Source organism: Columba livia, chromosome 2 (genome assembly GCF_036013475.1).
Source record: "Columba livia isolate bColLiv1 breed racing homer chromosome 2, bColLiv1.pat.W.v2, whole genome shotgun sequence".
In the NCBI taxonomy this organism is placed as follows: Eukaryota; Metazoa; Chordata; class Aves; order Columbiformes; family Columbidae; genus Columba; species Columba livia.
Genome location: NC_088603.1, coordinates 3,812,080 through 3,827,388, shown reverse-complemented (window position 1 = coordinate 3,827,388; position 15,309 = coordinate 3,812,080). Strand labels below are relative to the sequence as shown.

Here is a 15,309-nt window from a genome sequence, read left to right as displayed (position 1 = left end):
CTCAAGTTGCACCAGGGGAGGTTCAGATTGGATCTTGGGAACAATTTCTTCCCCAAAGGGCTGTGGGGCATTGGAACAGGCTGCCCAGAGCAGTGCTGGAGTCACCATCTCTGGAGGGATTTAAGAGGCATTTAGACGAGGTTCTTAGGGACATGGTTTAGTGCTAGATTTAGGTTATGGTTGGACTCGATGATCCTGAGGGTCTCTTCCAACCAAAACAATTCTATGATCTATGTTTTGCTGTCGCTTTAGCAAATACCAGTGAGGATTAGCACTTGGAGCCCCACTTGAGCCTTCCCTGTGTTCAGAGGCACTGAGACTATCTTCATTCTCAGTATTTTCAGTGTCAACGGGATAATGCACGGCTGTGCCTTTTAAAAATATTAAGGAGCTTATCATAGAATCATTATGCTCAGATACCAGTAACTGGAGTATCCCGGTTTATTGTAAACTGGTGGCCTGTGGCCTGTTACCTGCAGTTTTTCTCATAAATGAAACAAAAGGTTTAATTCATGCTTTTTAACGTGTAGGTAATGGAAAAGGAGGCGAATCTATTTATGGTGGCTATTTTAAAGGTAAGAGGAAATATGTCTTTTTCAGCTTCTTTATTCAGTTCTGAGATAAGTCTTGATTCCCAAGCTACTTAATGAAAACAGGTCTACTTATAGATCACCTTTTGCATGAAATTAATGTTGCATGAGAATTATTTTTATATGCATGACTTTCAGATAATTTTTTTTTTGGTAATATTTAACTTTAACTGACAATTAATTAAGGCTAACATTATTGGTTAAACATGACTTTCAGCATGGAGGTTAGGCAACTTTATTCATGAATAAACTCCTATCTTCCTGCCTAAAACTGTCAACATATTCTTTTGTTTATAGAGAATGTGGTCTTTTGCAAAATGAAAAGGTAAGAGACAAAAGCTCAGTAACACAAATTCAAACTCTGTTCCCTTGTACCCTCCCTAGTAAATATGTAGACAACTGATAACGTCCGTTTGTAGATGGGTATCTGTGTTGCTTGGAGAAATGAAGTGTCTAACCTTTCTGAGGGTTAATGACTTATTCTGACCAAGAATACTGGCCTATTTTCCAGCTCTAAACAGTTATTTCTTCTTTGTTAATGTCCCTTTCCTCCCTTTCCCCATTCAAGGTTTGTACGCTCAGTGTTCATTTCAAAAAGTGTTTTGACTCTTTACACGCTAAGAATTTGTAAATCAATACGTGTTTACCTCTTTTTTGAAAATCTGTTGTTGGAAGGAAAATGGTGAGTTTATCAAGTATTTGTTTCAAGCCATAGAATCCTTTCCTGTAAAAAACCAGGTAGTTACTCTAGTATTGAAATGTTAATCAAGGCGCTATCATGTATTTATTATGGTTCTGTATGGTTTTTAAGCAGCACTGTGTGGTTAAGCACATGCTGTTAAGTTTGTCTTAAACCCAGGCTTAGTTTGGTGTTGGAGCATTCCAGCCTTTAGTTCAGAAAGCCTCCAGTAAATCCTTTTGCCAAAAATGCACTAGGGTTTGTTTGGAAAGGCGGTGAGTGCCAGAGCAGCGTGTTCTGAGATATAACCTTCAAAATAACGGCTTTGTGGACTCAAATTCCTATTTTTAGCTTTGAAAATGAGCTCCAGAAGATCTAGTTTTATATTACACTCTACAACCCACAGTCCTCTTTAATTCACTGGAGTATAAAACGCGTGTTTAGTTTAGTCTTAACTAATTTGATACTTAGGCCACAGGAAGAATATGTTTAGTTTCTCATTCCACTATCTAGGTTTTTATTGTTGTTTTTCTTTCTTTTTTTCCCTTGTACATTGTGAAACTTGCAGTTTTGGATTGATAAGTGCTTATCTTTTCACGTGCCATACCAGGAAAATGCCTTTTCCTCTAGATATTTCCCTAATACCCGAGCCACATGCTGCATATAAATAACAGTATCATGTATATTAAGTCCTGATTTAGGATCTAAGTCCACCCAACTTGTTATTCAGAAAATACTGGATTTAAATCCAAGTCTGGGAGAATCTCATGTTATTGGGGACACTAAGATGCCTTTATTAGAAATATTTGCGCTATATCTGAAACTTGATGAAAAAATGCTTTGTCTCATAACTGCTATTCCTGTCGCTTTTAAGAGGCTTTAAACTTGATTATTTGTTTCCGCAACCTGTTCATGTTTCTTCAGCAGCAGAAGAATTTCTCCTTATAACATCCATAAGTTACTAAGTAAATTAAACTTGCCTTCCTGGGCAGGGAAAAATCTGACAACCATATTTTTTCTTCAAACAGATGAAAACTTTATTCTCAAACATGACAGAGCGTTCCTTTTGTCAATGGCAAACCGAGGGAAACATACCAATGGTTCCCAATTTTTCATGTGAGTAGCTGTAATACGCCAGTCGAGCTTTTCTTAAGCAGAGAAGCGCTGTTCATGAGAAAGATGGTATTGCAAAATTATCTATAATGATGTTATCCGCCTTATTTTAAGTAGGGTTGAGTGGCTAAGAGGAAACATTAATCGTAATTTGCTTCATTTGGATTAGAAGCCGCTACTATATGGATGTTCCTTCTTTATTGCTTTTTACCCTAAAAATACAGCTTATGCAATAAGTTCTTAGTGTCTGGAAAATAGGTTATTTGTTGTATACACTGACCCAATCTGAACAGATTTATCTGCAAATTACAATGGTGAGCATTGTGTGCAGATGGGAGTGGGATCCAGAGGTGGGTTTGCATGTGCCCTTTAAAATATGATTTATGATTTAATTTGGGGGAGGGGGGTGGTTGGGGAAGGAGTAATGGTTTTATTCATCATGAGTTTTGGGGTATTATTATTATTATTATTATTATTATTATTATTATTATTACTATTTTGGAGTGTTTGTTCCCCACGTGCTTTTCCCTATTGCCGCATAGTTCTGTTTACTTGTACATCAACCAACTAGTTTGGTCCCAACACCATGTAAAAGAATGTGCTGATAATCAGATTTTTCCCTTCATTACCTTAATAATAATCCATTCTAGTGTGTAGCTGCGTTCTGTTAAATTATTAAGCACATGACTCTCTAACATCAATAAATACTCAGGTCTGATACATCAGGGTCTTCTGGTTAAAGTAGGTGTATTATATATTCAGTGTTAGTATTTTTAAACTTGCTAATTTTAATGAGACTATTCATCCAGTTAATTCCTCCTATTCATGTTTAACAGTTTGCACTTGGAAAGATCTGGATTAGAACTCTGGGCTTGTGCTGAGAAGAACTTTGTGAAATAACACTTGTTGTTTTCCAAAGTGAATTGTGGTGTAGCTGTTTAACTAGAGAAACTGTCCTTTCTTTGCCATCTTTCTTGGGGGATCAGAATGAATGGCGCTTCACTGCCTTCGCTAAAGGAGTAAATTGTCCTCAAGGATCTTTTTGGAGTTTTTCTTGTGCCTGAAAAAGATCTTCAGTATGATATGACGAAGTTCAGATAAGAGACATTTTTAGGTCTCTTCCTAAAGAATGCCCTAAAAATGGAAAATAAATAGGAACCTTTTGCATTTACCGCTGTTCTGACTTTCCATAGAGAGAAAATCGTGTCAAAAATACGGGTTTTATCACCTTGAAATGAAATTGTAGATGTTGCGCTTCCTTTCAGTAAATCTGAGTGGGGATGTAGACGCATTAAGGTGGAAAACAATCTCTCTCTAAAAAGACCCTCTGTGGTTTAATATACTCCATGCAAGACGTGGGTTCACTATTTACTACTCGGTGTCTTATCTTTTGGTTCCCTTGTTGCAATTTTCCATTTTTAAGCTTATCTGAACGATACACATGAAAACTTCCTGTGTCACATCAGTCCAGGAGTTATAATTTGAGGGCTCTAAAGTTTCTTTTCTCTCCTGCGTTTGATTCGAAATCATCTTCTTTCCCTTAGACTCAGCTTATCTGTTCAGTGAGGTTTAACAGACCTAAATCAATGAGGTTTAACAGATGTAAACACCTTGTCCCGCCCCACACACCGAAACAACCTTAAAGTTGTGTTAGATCCTAAATTATCGTTTATAATTAATAATAATAATGACAATAAAATAAACAGTATCTAAGAATTATTTGTAAAGGTGCAAGTTTCTTAAAAGTTCTGGGGTTTTTTAATCAAAACAGTGTAAAAAGAAAGTGTTTGGAAATTCAGGCAAAGTAAGATGCTTAAATGTAGTTGTCTCTATGTAAACTAGATTCACCTCAGCTCTTCGTAGGAATTTCAAGCCATTTTTAGGGTCCTGGGGTGTCCTACCTGCTGTTTTGCTGCTGGGAGAGAAGGTTTTAGGTCTCACCTGCCTCCCCTGGGCAGCTTTTGGGGATATTTTATAGTGTCTTAAATGGCACCAGCTTGTCTTAGAGTCAGGCAAGTGGATCAAGTCAAGTCCCGGTTTAATTGGTGAGGTTTATCCAGTACTGCGGCTGATCCTGAGAATGAATATGTATAATTACAGAAGCCACTGAAGCTGCTTGGAAAGGCAGTTGTATGTGTGTGTGTGTGTGTATATATATATATATATATATATATATATATATAATATAATGTGTGTGTGTGTATGTACATATATAATATATATATATATATATGTATATACACAGTCAGTTGCAAAGTCAGCTTCACATTTGACTCAATTTACAAATAGCCAGGGATGGATGGTGAAACATAGTTTAACAACTTGTATTTTTGTATATTTTTCTTAATGGTTTCTGCTTCTTAACATGGAGAGTTTGAATGTCAAGACACGACTGCTAAAGACTTGGGGCAGTTTCTGGCTTGAAAACGCAATATATTAAAGCAGATAAGTCTTGCTTGGTAACAATTACCTGATTCTTTTAGGGGATGCACTGTGCAGGTGTTGAGCTTTTCATTACTAAAATATGTTCGTTTCCCTTAGTGAGACACTTCAAGCTGAAATTAAAATGTGTTTCTTTAAAGAATGCTCAGTTATTCAGTAGTTTAGCATTAGGAAATATGTTCTTCAGATGTTTCACCTGAAAATGGTGCGAAAGGCAGTCAGCAGTGCCAGCCTTTAGATTGATATTAATGGTTTGAGCATGTTTACTTTTATTGATTAAATTTATAGAAAGGAAAACAGTTAATCTCCATCTGAACTTCTTTAGATGGTTGAACTTCTTATTCATAGATGACTCCAGGGATGAGAACTTTGTATTTCTCTGTCATAGACGTGTTGAATGTAGCAGGCAAGGAGTGCACAACTTTCTTTTATATAAGGATTTGTCCAAGGGCTAAAATAGCAGCAGGAATCCTGACTACAACAGTTTCTCTTGCTCATCAGAAGCACTTTCCTGGTTTTGCCAAAGAAAAGTGTCACTTGGAATAACTATTCTTGCTCAAGACTGGTCAGTTTGACTTGAAATAGAAGCTCCATACTAACCTTAATGTAGACGAGCATCTGAGCGGTCCTAAAGTAGCGCCAGTTTCATTGATTCATGGAGAATTTGAGGTTGAAGCGTTTATAAGCAACAACAGAGAACTGGGGCTGGAAAAGCAAGAGGAAGAGTTGATAGGAAGCTCCAGTGAAGCCAGTGTAGAAATAATGGACATAAGTTAAAACTCTGGTAGAAACCAAGATGCAAAAGCAGAATAAAGAGCCAGAAGTGCCTATATATAGTGTCAGAAGTGCTGTGTTTCATGCTTGTTGCCTCATTTCCCCCACTTCTTCTCTTTTTCTGACTTGAATAGGACCAACAGTTGGCTTGAAAGGAGAACGTTCATCTAAAGCAGGATTGTTTTTCACACATATGCACTTAAAATAGGCCGAGTGTCTTCGCACGTGTCTAAGAAACATTTCCCAGGCTGAAGAAAGGCATCTTGTTGAAAGGTTATAAACACCATCCCTTCGGAATGTTTGGATTTGCGAAATATTGGGATTTCAATTTTCTATACCCAGAGGGATCTGTTGTAGTGTTTTATTGCAGGTTTGTGTTGAAGACAGCTGTAAGATATATTTTCGGCTATCGCCAGTATTAATTTGCTTCCTTTCTGTGAATAACTTCTTTTAGAACCACCAGTTATTTAGCAACACCTGATCACGTTAATTTTCTTTTAATTATCCTATTTCTGTGTTGACACCGTCCCTAGGGATGGAGTAAAGCTTGACAGGAACCACTCTAGAAGAACCTTCCTTTTTTTCTATATGCTCCAATATCTGTTTGGAACAGCTGCAGAAAAATATTATTATTGTTATTAGTTATTGGGGAAGGGTGTCTAGAGTGTTGCACAAATACAGTTCATGTCTTTAGGTCACAGAATCACAGGATGGTTGGGGTTGAAGTGACCTCTGGAGATCATCCAGTCCAACCCACCTGCTCAAGCAGGGTCACCAGAGCAGATCACACAGGAAGGTGTCCAGGTGGGTTTGAATGTCTCCAGAGAAGGAGACTCCACAACCTTCCTGGGCAGCCTGGGCCAGGCTCTGGCACCCTCACTGGGAAGAAGTTGCTTCTCAAATTCAACTGGAACCTCTTGTGTTCCAGTTTGCACCCATTGCCCCTCACCCTGTCGCTGGGCACCACTGAACAGAGTCTGGTCCATCCTCTTGACACCCACCCTGAGATATTTATAAACAATGATGAGATCCCCTCTCAGCTTCTCTTCTCCAGCTGAACAGCCCCAGCTCTCTCAGTCTCTCCTCATCACAAAGATGCACCAGACCCCTCAGCATCTTTGTAGCCTCCGCTGGACTCTCTTCAGTAATTCCTTGTCCTTCTTAAACTGGGGAGAGTCCAGAACTGGACACACAACTCCAGATGTGGCCTCACCAGGGCAGAGTAGAGAGGGAAGAACAAACTCCTTCGACCTGCTGCTCACATTCTTCCTTATGCACCCCAGGTACCGTTGGCCTCTTGGCCACACAGACACATTGGTGACTCATGGTCACCCTGTTGTCCACCAGAACTCCCAGGTCCTTCTCTGCAGAGCTGCTTTCCAGCAGGTCCACCCCAACCTGTACAGGTGCCTGGGGTTGTTCCTCCCCAGGTGCAGGACCCTACACTTGCCCTTGTTGAACTTCATCAGGTTCTTCTCTGCCCAGTCCAGCGTGTCCAGGTCTCACTGGTGTGTCAGCCCTTCCTCCCAAACTGGCTGAGGGTGCCCTCAGTCTCTTCATCCAGGTCACCGATGAACAGGTTGAACAGGATGTGTCCCCGATTTAGAGTTCTTGGATGTTTCAGCTTGTTGGGTGATGTTCTTCTTGAGCAATTCATTCTCCTTCTCATCTGATAACGGGAACTTGTCTCTTTATGGCAATTCCATCATTTTTGTGACTGTACCCAACCTGCTAGGAGGGAAAGTCGTGGTACAAAAGTGGAGCTTTGTGCAAATGGGTAGATAAAGCGCTAAAAAATTAACGAGACTTTTGATCCTACAAATCCTCGCACTTGCCTTCTGTTGTCACATTGAATGCCAGGCTGCCCTTCCTAGAAAAAACAGAATTGACCGTGCAGAACGAAGTGTAAAGCAATAGGAAACAACCAAAAAAAGAGCAACCAACCTCTTTGTCATTGGGAAATTTTGCGTAGTAATTAATTTATTCCCTCATTATTTAACCGTGTAGTTTACTGAGGAATATGCCCTTGTTACAACTGCACGGGGAGCCCTCGCTTGTGTTCTCTGAGTTCTAACGCTTGGATTTCTTGCCCCTGTGTTCCAAAGCCATTGAAAACTTGAGGCTGTTTTGCTGTTAGTGCTAGATGTTATTTTGCTTTCCACGTCAAGGGTTGGTTTAATGTTTTAATCTCTGCCTTACTGCTCAAAACTAAACATCTTCTTTTGTCTTAATGTTTTGTGTGTGTGTGCCGTGCCTAGATAGTAAATTCAAACTAATCACTTTCATTGACATGAAGGATGAAATAAGTTGTCAGGACTCTTGTTTTGATTTTACAAACGATATCTCAATGTTACCAGCTTATTAGAAGCCCTTTTTTCTAAATCTTTCAGTGTCCCAAAATAGGTGTTTTTCTACTCAACTCTTTTTACCGCGAGTGAAATACCTCTGAATTAATTCTTGAAGATATAACAGCCATATAAAATCTTTGAAAAATCACCTTAAAGGGGCTGATGTTGCGTTATCTCTGAGCAAAAGTGGGATTTGTAAACGTGGTACCCAAAGAGGTGCCGTTGGCTTGGTCAAAAGTTGATGTAAAAGCACCAGCCGGTGTGGAAGCATTCGCAGGATGCTTTGATTTGGAATAAATAAGAAATACATTATGCAGAGACACAATTAAGAACTAATAGTTTATTTGGGAGGCAAATAAATTATAAGCTCAACCGATGATGCAGTTGGGGGGTTTTATTGGATGTGTGCGTTTTACTATAACTCTGAACACAAGCAATCTAACAGCAATTCACGTCTTTTAGAGAAAACACCTATTTTTTGTAGTTTTAGAAGGAAAATATCACCTAATTACAAAAGGTGTGAAGTCATCAAATGCGTTGCATTTGTAAATCAAAACTTTTAAGCCATGCTGGGCCGCCCTGTGCAGTTTATGCTTAGGACTGGGTTTAGTAGAGCGTTTCAACGCCTACGGCACTGCGAGCATGTGAATTAAAACCACGTTTAAATCAGTTATCCATCTGCTTCAAGTCGCGCATGGGTTCTAATGCTTCTGCTGGATCCAGACACTTGGAGGGGAGCGGGAGGACTCTTTTCTAACCATTTATTTTTATAATAGCGTATCCAAGCAGGTTGTGTCTTTAGTTTCCTTGTTGCTTTTCAGGAGAACTTCCCATAGTTGTCAAAGTCTCTTGTATCCTAAAGAAAATTTAGAGCCCTCTTTTAGGCATCCTTGTTGTGCATACGACTTGATTAAATATGAATTGTAAAGTTGTGTTTAATAAAGCGTAGACTCGGTTTTTGTCTGGAAATGTATTACAATTTATTTCTGCCATTTTTGTGTAAAATTTACAGAAACTGTTACACCGTGCGCTCCAAAGGTAATGTCTCATTCCTCTAAGGCTGTGTCCTTGCCTTTCTTTTCTCTCTGTTTTTAATCTTTCTCGTTTTTCTGATCATATTGTTATGTGCATTGAATTTGTGAGGACTGAGGTTTTTGGGAAGGGTGGGTGATTAAGATGCTTTGATCAACAAGACGCTTTTCAGCAGTATCTTAAACCAATTTAAACCAATATATTTATCCTACTCTAAGTTGGATGATAGTATATATTAAAGGCAGATTAAATGCTTTAAATTATAATAGCTGCATATAGAAAAATTGAAATAAAAGACTTTGGGGGAGGAACTCTGGGTTTTTAGAGCGCAAAGGCAGCGAGTTTCTCCTGATTCAGTGTTGAAGGCGAACGCGCAAGGATCGAAAGGCAAAACACCCACAGAAAACTGGTCTTTTGAAGTGCGTGTTTGCAGAATAAATCACATCACAACCCCTTGGTGGAGGTGGGAGAGCTTTGCAAAGCACAACGAGGAGCTGGGTTTCCGCTGCCCACACTCCTTGTTCTTCCTTTTGGGTGACGCTTCTCCTTGTGTTTTCGCTTCACGAACACAAGTAAATCAGAAATCCTCTCATTTTAGCCATCAAATTGCCAGTGTAATAGAAGAAACCTCTACATGGGTTTTAACGTACCACCTCTTCCTCTTTTTTTGCTTATTGAGGACTAGCCTACAGGTAATTTACTCAATTAAAGGAGCACGTTACTCCAGTCTGGTTGAACCCATTGCTATTTCCAGCTCATTTGAAGCACTAAGTCTTGTGTATTTCTGGTTTCATTGAAGTAACCCGCTCCTATTTTATCATTTTTGCTGCTTTAAATCAGCTTTATAATTAAACCCACTTAAATGTGGACTTACCAGCAGGTTGTTAATGCCGTTAACTTTGGCTTAAAGAGCTTCCAAAGCTGGAAGAACATTTTCCATTTGCAGCAATATTAGCGAGGGAGAAATAATCAGCACCCCCTACTACTTAGAAATTCAATGTTGTTTTGCTGGCCTTTCTTTCCCTGCATTTCGTAAGTTTTCTGTATTATTTAGCGTTACAGAAGGAAGGTCTGGGCGGCATTTGGAGCTTAAAGACCCAAAAATCAAGAGTGTAACCACTCCTGCTCCACAGTTGTGTCCCAGCACTGCAGTGATTTGGGACCTAAGAGCTCAAAACTCATGATCCGTGCTCAAAAATTGGTATTTTATTCTACCAGTGACTTCATTGTACCACATCTACATTATGATCAATTTAGATAAAGCATCCGTGATTATTTATTTTGAGGGGAGTCCATTGGAAGAAAGCAAAATAATACCTGGGGATGAGAGAAGAATGTTATCAAATAGTAAAATAAATGCAAATTATCTTGATTTCTGGTTTGGTTTGCTTTTTCTTCCCCAGTATATAAGACTAATGCAAGTTCTGTTCCATACCCAATTTGCCTGCATAGCAAGGTTCCCTTTGCAACATCACGAAGGCTTATTTGTAAAAGTAATTAATATTTATTGAAAAAGGATATAGAGAGATACCAGGTCACAGCGTTAGCATCCAAAAGGCGAATCTTACCATAGAATTCCCTACTCACAACCTTGAATATCTGCTGTAATTCCAAATGCCTTTAGGATAAGCATCCAAAATATAACGCAGCTGCATTTCTCCTTCTAGAAACAGCCCAGCGTGGGAGGCTGAAAAATAGGGATTTTATGGTATTTTATGGCAGAATTAAACTATAGGGTAGTGTATAATGTCCATTGGTGTTGTGCTGGGAGGTGATGGGCCCAAGTGCCGTAGTTTTGGTGTTAAAGATGGAAAGATCGCTTTGTGGTCCGAGTCATGAGGCCAATTGAGTCAATGGAGAGTAAGAAATTAACAGGGTGGGGGAGGCAAAGCATCTATAACATGGTAACTCTTTTTAAAATGAACTGATTTGAAAGTCACCTTGTAATATAAGGACTTAACCATTTCAGAAACACTTAAATTCCATTCCAAATTGTGTCTTCTCCGCTATTAAGAACGTTAGCGAGTTACATTTGAACGTGTATTCAAAGCCAATCCAAAGTTTGTTTATTGCATGCGGAACATGCTACTTGGTACAAGTTTCAAGTTTGCACAATTAGATGCGAGAGATGTCATGTAAAAGCTGAAGAGATCTGTGTGTATAATCTGTGAAGTCTTTTTAATTCCATGTATGTAACTGGATTTTTCACTATTTTTTTGTCTTGCTTTCACCTCTTTATTTTCTGTGCCGTTCCCCCCTTTTACTTCATCTCAATCCCTGATTCTCTTTGTTTTTTACCATGTTACCATCTTGCTGTTTGTCCAACAGAACAACAAAACCTGCTCCTCATCTCGATGGGTAAGAACCCTTTATAATCTCTACAATGATGGCTAAAATGTGAAGTTTTGAAGTCTTTGCGTGTTATATTGGGAGTGGAGAACAATAGAGAAACAAATTAATTCTTGGAAAGATTAAACAATTGAACAAGATGGAGACCAAATGTTTCAGTTCTATAAAAATATCGAGTTGCAACTTATTCCCTAAAGCTGGTCAAAAAATTGCAATGTCTTTAACGCCGATTTATTTTAAATTGGTTGCTGATCTCACTCCATAAATCAGTGAGCTGAAATGTCCCGTGTAATATATTTAGATACTCCTCTTTTTGTGGTATGTTGTTTTATCCCTAAAATATATTAGTTCTTGAAAGTACAAGTTATGGGGCAAATGGCAGAATGTGCTATGGGGGAAAAGAATTGAGGATTCCTCACTTATAACTGTCCCTGCAGTGCCAGTGGGAATTTGGATACTGATTTGTATAGAACCATAAATGCTGCTTCTTTGGGGAAAACTCCATTTCTTTGGCATCTTTATATATGGATTCTTGACCTCTCTAGTGCATGAAATTTCAGCTATGGGAGGATGGATTGGAAATGATCTGTTTACTCTGCCCGTATAAAAGAGAGTACAATGACATCAAGTATTTATCGCCAGTTGAACTGGGGTGAATCTGTTTCATGTTGCATGAAACTTTAGCACTGTCATAAATGTCGAAGTCATCAAAACCTTTTAAAGTTTAATACATTTGAAGAGCCAGATGATGCCGGCGAAGCCAAATGTCTCTGTTTCAGAATAACTTCATTAGAAAATAATTCCAGCAATATGTAAAGGTTTGTACTTTAATTTCCGCAGTGTACACGTTGTCTTCGGGCTGGTTATTTCTGGTTTTGAAGTAATAGAACAAATAGAAAACCTGAAAACCGATACTGCAAGTAGACCCTACGCAGACGTGCGAGTTATTGATTGCGGGGTGCTGGCCACAAAGTCGGCAAAAGATGGTAAGCACACAGATTAATTCAATGTTGCCATGGTTTTTGGCATAGCTTTTCCCAACCCAACTCTCAGCCTGTCCAGGTCTCTGGATGGCAGCACAGCTTCCAGTGTATCACAGTATCACAGTATGTTTGGGATTGGAAGGAACCTCAAAAGATCATCTAGTCCGATCCCCCTGCTGGAGCAGGAACGCCTAGGTGAGGTCGCACAGGAACATGTCCAGGCGGGTTTTGAATGTCTGCAGAGAAGGAGACTCCACAACCTCCCTGGGCAGCCTGGGCCAGGCTCTGGCACCCTCACCATGAAGAAGTTTTTTCTCAAATTTAAGCAGAACCTCTTGTGTTCCAGCTTGATCCCATTACCCCTTGTCCTATCATTGTTTGCCACCGAGAAGAGCCTGGCTCCATCCTCATGGCACTCACCCTTTATATATTTATAAACATTAATAAGGTCCCCCCTTAGTCTCCTCTTCTCGAAACTAAAGAGACCCAGCTCAGCTCCCTCAGCCTTTCCTCACACGGGAGATGCTCCACTCCCTTAATCATCTTCGTTGCCCTACGCTGGATCCTCTCCAGCAGTTCCCTGTCCTGCTGGAACTGAGGGGCCCAGAACTGGACACAATATTCCAGATGTGGTCTCACCAGGGCGGAGTAGAGGGGAAGGAGGACCTCTCTCGATCTACTAACCACCCCCTTTCTAATCCACCCCAGGTACCATTGGCCTTCCTGGCCACAAGGGCCCAGTGCTGGCTCATGGTCATCCTGTTGTCCACCAGGACCCCCAGGTCCCTTTCCCCTACACTGCTCTCTAATATGTAATTCCCCAGCCTATACTGGAACCTGGGGTTGTTCCTGCCCAGATGCAGGACTCTACACTTTCCCTTGTTAAATTTCATTAGGTTATTCCCCACCCAACTCTCCAGCCTGTCCAGGTCTCTGGATGGCAGCACAGCCTTCTGGCGTGTCAGCCGCTCCTCCCAGCTTAGTGTCATCAGCAAACTTGCTGATAGTGCACTCTATTCCCTTGTCCAATCATTGATTAATATATTGAATAATATAGGCCCCAGTACTGACCCCTGAAGTGTTTGTCTTATTTCATTTGTACAAGTTTAGACTGGACACAATTATATGACTTTTTATGATTGTATTTTATTGTGAAGTAAGTTCACAGAGCTCCTCTGAAGCAGAACATGTGTGTATTTATACTTATATAAAATGGTACGTATATGCACGCTACACACACATTGTGAATTGAACATGTCTCTTTTAAGCTTTGGAGAAGAAGAAGAAAGTCTGTTCTGACTCAGAAGCTTCCGACTCGTCCTCCAGCGCATCCAGCTCTTCAGAAACATCGTCTGAAAGCGAAGCTGAAAATGAAAGAAGCAGAAAAAAGCGTAAAAGAAGAGCTAAAACCAAACAGGCAAGAAAACGCAGGAAGGAGGAGAGGAAGAAAGAGGATCCAAGGTGCAAGCGAACCTCAAACCAGAGACGGTGACTAATCTCTTACAATTTCAGAGAAAACTGAGAAACTCTACTTTGCACAAAGTGCTCAAGCAATGAGTGCGAAAACACATTGAAGTTTGGATATTGATACTTTTTATAAGCAAATGAAACCAAGCAAGCAAAAAAACATAAAGTGGAGCTTGTTGGGATGATATTTCAATGAGGGAGTTTAAGGTCTTTGTAGATAGAAGCCAGGATGACCTTGAAAAGTAAATCTCAGCATGTTAAATTCTTTGGGACTCAGTGTAACTGTGTTAAATTGAGAACCGAAGACTTTAACATGCTGAGATAATAATAACAATACTACTAATAATAATAATACTAAATATTTTTAAAATATAATCTAATATGTGACATATGGTAACTTAAAAGCAGAACGATTTGCTGCAGACCAAGAATTGAACCTTCTTTCCAATAACAGCACCATCCTTCTTTGGGCCTAAAATGGGTTGTTAGCAAAACACATTTTAGTTGTTAAACCATCTCAAAGTTGGATGCAAAGTTGGGCTTGTTGGGGAATTTCCTTTCAAAAGTTGTATTTCTCAGTCAATGCTTAATTTGGATTGATTAACCTATTTTTGCCCGTAGCAGCCTTTCCGACAAGAGCGATATAACAGAAAAAGCCATCGACGTTTCTACTAAGAGGGACAAACCTGTGGTACGTCCTGAAGAAATTCCCCCAGTGCCTGAAAACAGATTTTTGCTCCGAAGAGATGTGCCCGTTGTCAATGTAGAGCCTGAACCGTAAGAACTGTTGAGTTTTCTGATTCTTTTGACTTGGTGGAAACTCTGCGTAAAATTTTCTGGCTAGTGCTGGATTGCTTGTAGTGATAGCAAGCGATGGAGTGTCAAAAATTTGAAATGAGGGCATTCAGTTGTCCTTTTTACAGTTTTCTTTGTAATAGTTCTTACAGAATCCCAGAATGTCAGGGGTTGGAAGGGCCCTGCAAAGCTCATCCAGTGCAATCCCCCCATGGAGCAGGAACACCCAGATGAGGTTACACAGGAAGGTGTCCAGGCGGGTTGGAATGTCTGCAGAGAAGGAGACTCCACAACCCCCTGGGCAGCCTGGGCCAGGCTCTGCCACCCTCACCAGGAAGAAGTTTCTTCTCATATTTAGAGTGGAACCTCCTGTGTTCCAGTTTGAACCCATTGCCCCTTGTCCTGTCATTGGTTGTCACCCAGAAGAGCCTGGCTCCATCCTCCTGACACTCACGCTTTCCATATTGATCCCCAGGAATGAGGTCCCCCCTCAGTCTCCTCCAGCTCCAGAGCCCCAGCTCCCTCAGCCTTTCCTCACACGGGAGATGCTCCACTCCCTTCAGCATCTTGGTGGCTGCGCTGGACTCTCTCCAGCAGTTCCCTGTCCTGCTGGAACCGAGGGGCCACAACTGGACACAATATTCCAGATGTGGTCTCCCCAGGGCAGAGCAGAGGGGCAGGAGAACCTCTCTGACCTACTGACCACCCCCTTCTAACCCACCCCAGGTACCATTGGC

The 15,309-nt window shown here is 40.3% G+C and overlaps 1 protein-coding gene across 7 annotated transcripts in view; it reads left to right on the top strand.

Annotated features, from left to right (window-relative positions):
* NKTR (natural killer cell triggering receptor) overlaps positions 1 to 15,309 on the top strand; it is a 49,240-nt gene that overhangs the window by 17,497 nt on the left and 16,434 nt on the right. The window contains exons 2-8 of one of the 7 annotated variants that reach the window (XM_005510624.4): positions 531 to 575; positions 888 to 915; positions 2,298 to 2,385; positions 11,307 to 11,336; positions 12,168 to 12,313; positions 13,579 to 13,798; positions 14,399 to 14,554. In XM_005510624.4, coding sequence (XP_005510681.2) covers positions 2,342 to 2,385; positions 11,307 to 11,336; positions 12,168 to 12,313; positions 13,579 to 13,798; positions 14,399 to 14,554 — 596 coding nt within the window. In that variant the 5' untranslated portion in view covers positions 531 to 575; positions 888 to 915; positions 2,298 to 2,341. Of the gene's footprint in view, positions 1 to 530; positions 576 to 887; positions 916 to 2,297; positions 2,386 to 8,948; positions 8,985 to 11,306; positions 11,337 to 12,167; positions 12,314 to 13,578; positions 13,799 to 14,398; positions 14,555 to 15,309 lie in introns of those variants that run through there. The other 6 variants (XM_065050300.1, XM_065050303.1, XM_065050302.1 and 3 more) reach the window with 6 other exon arrangements.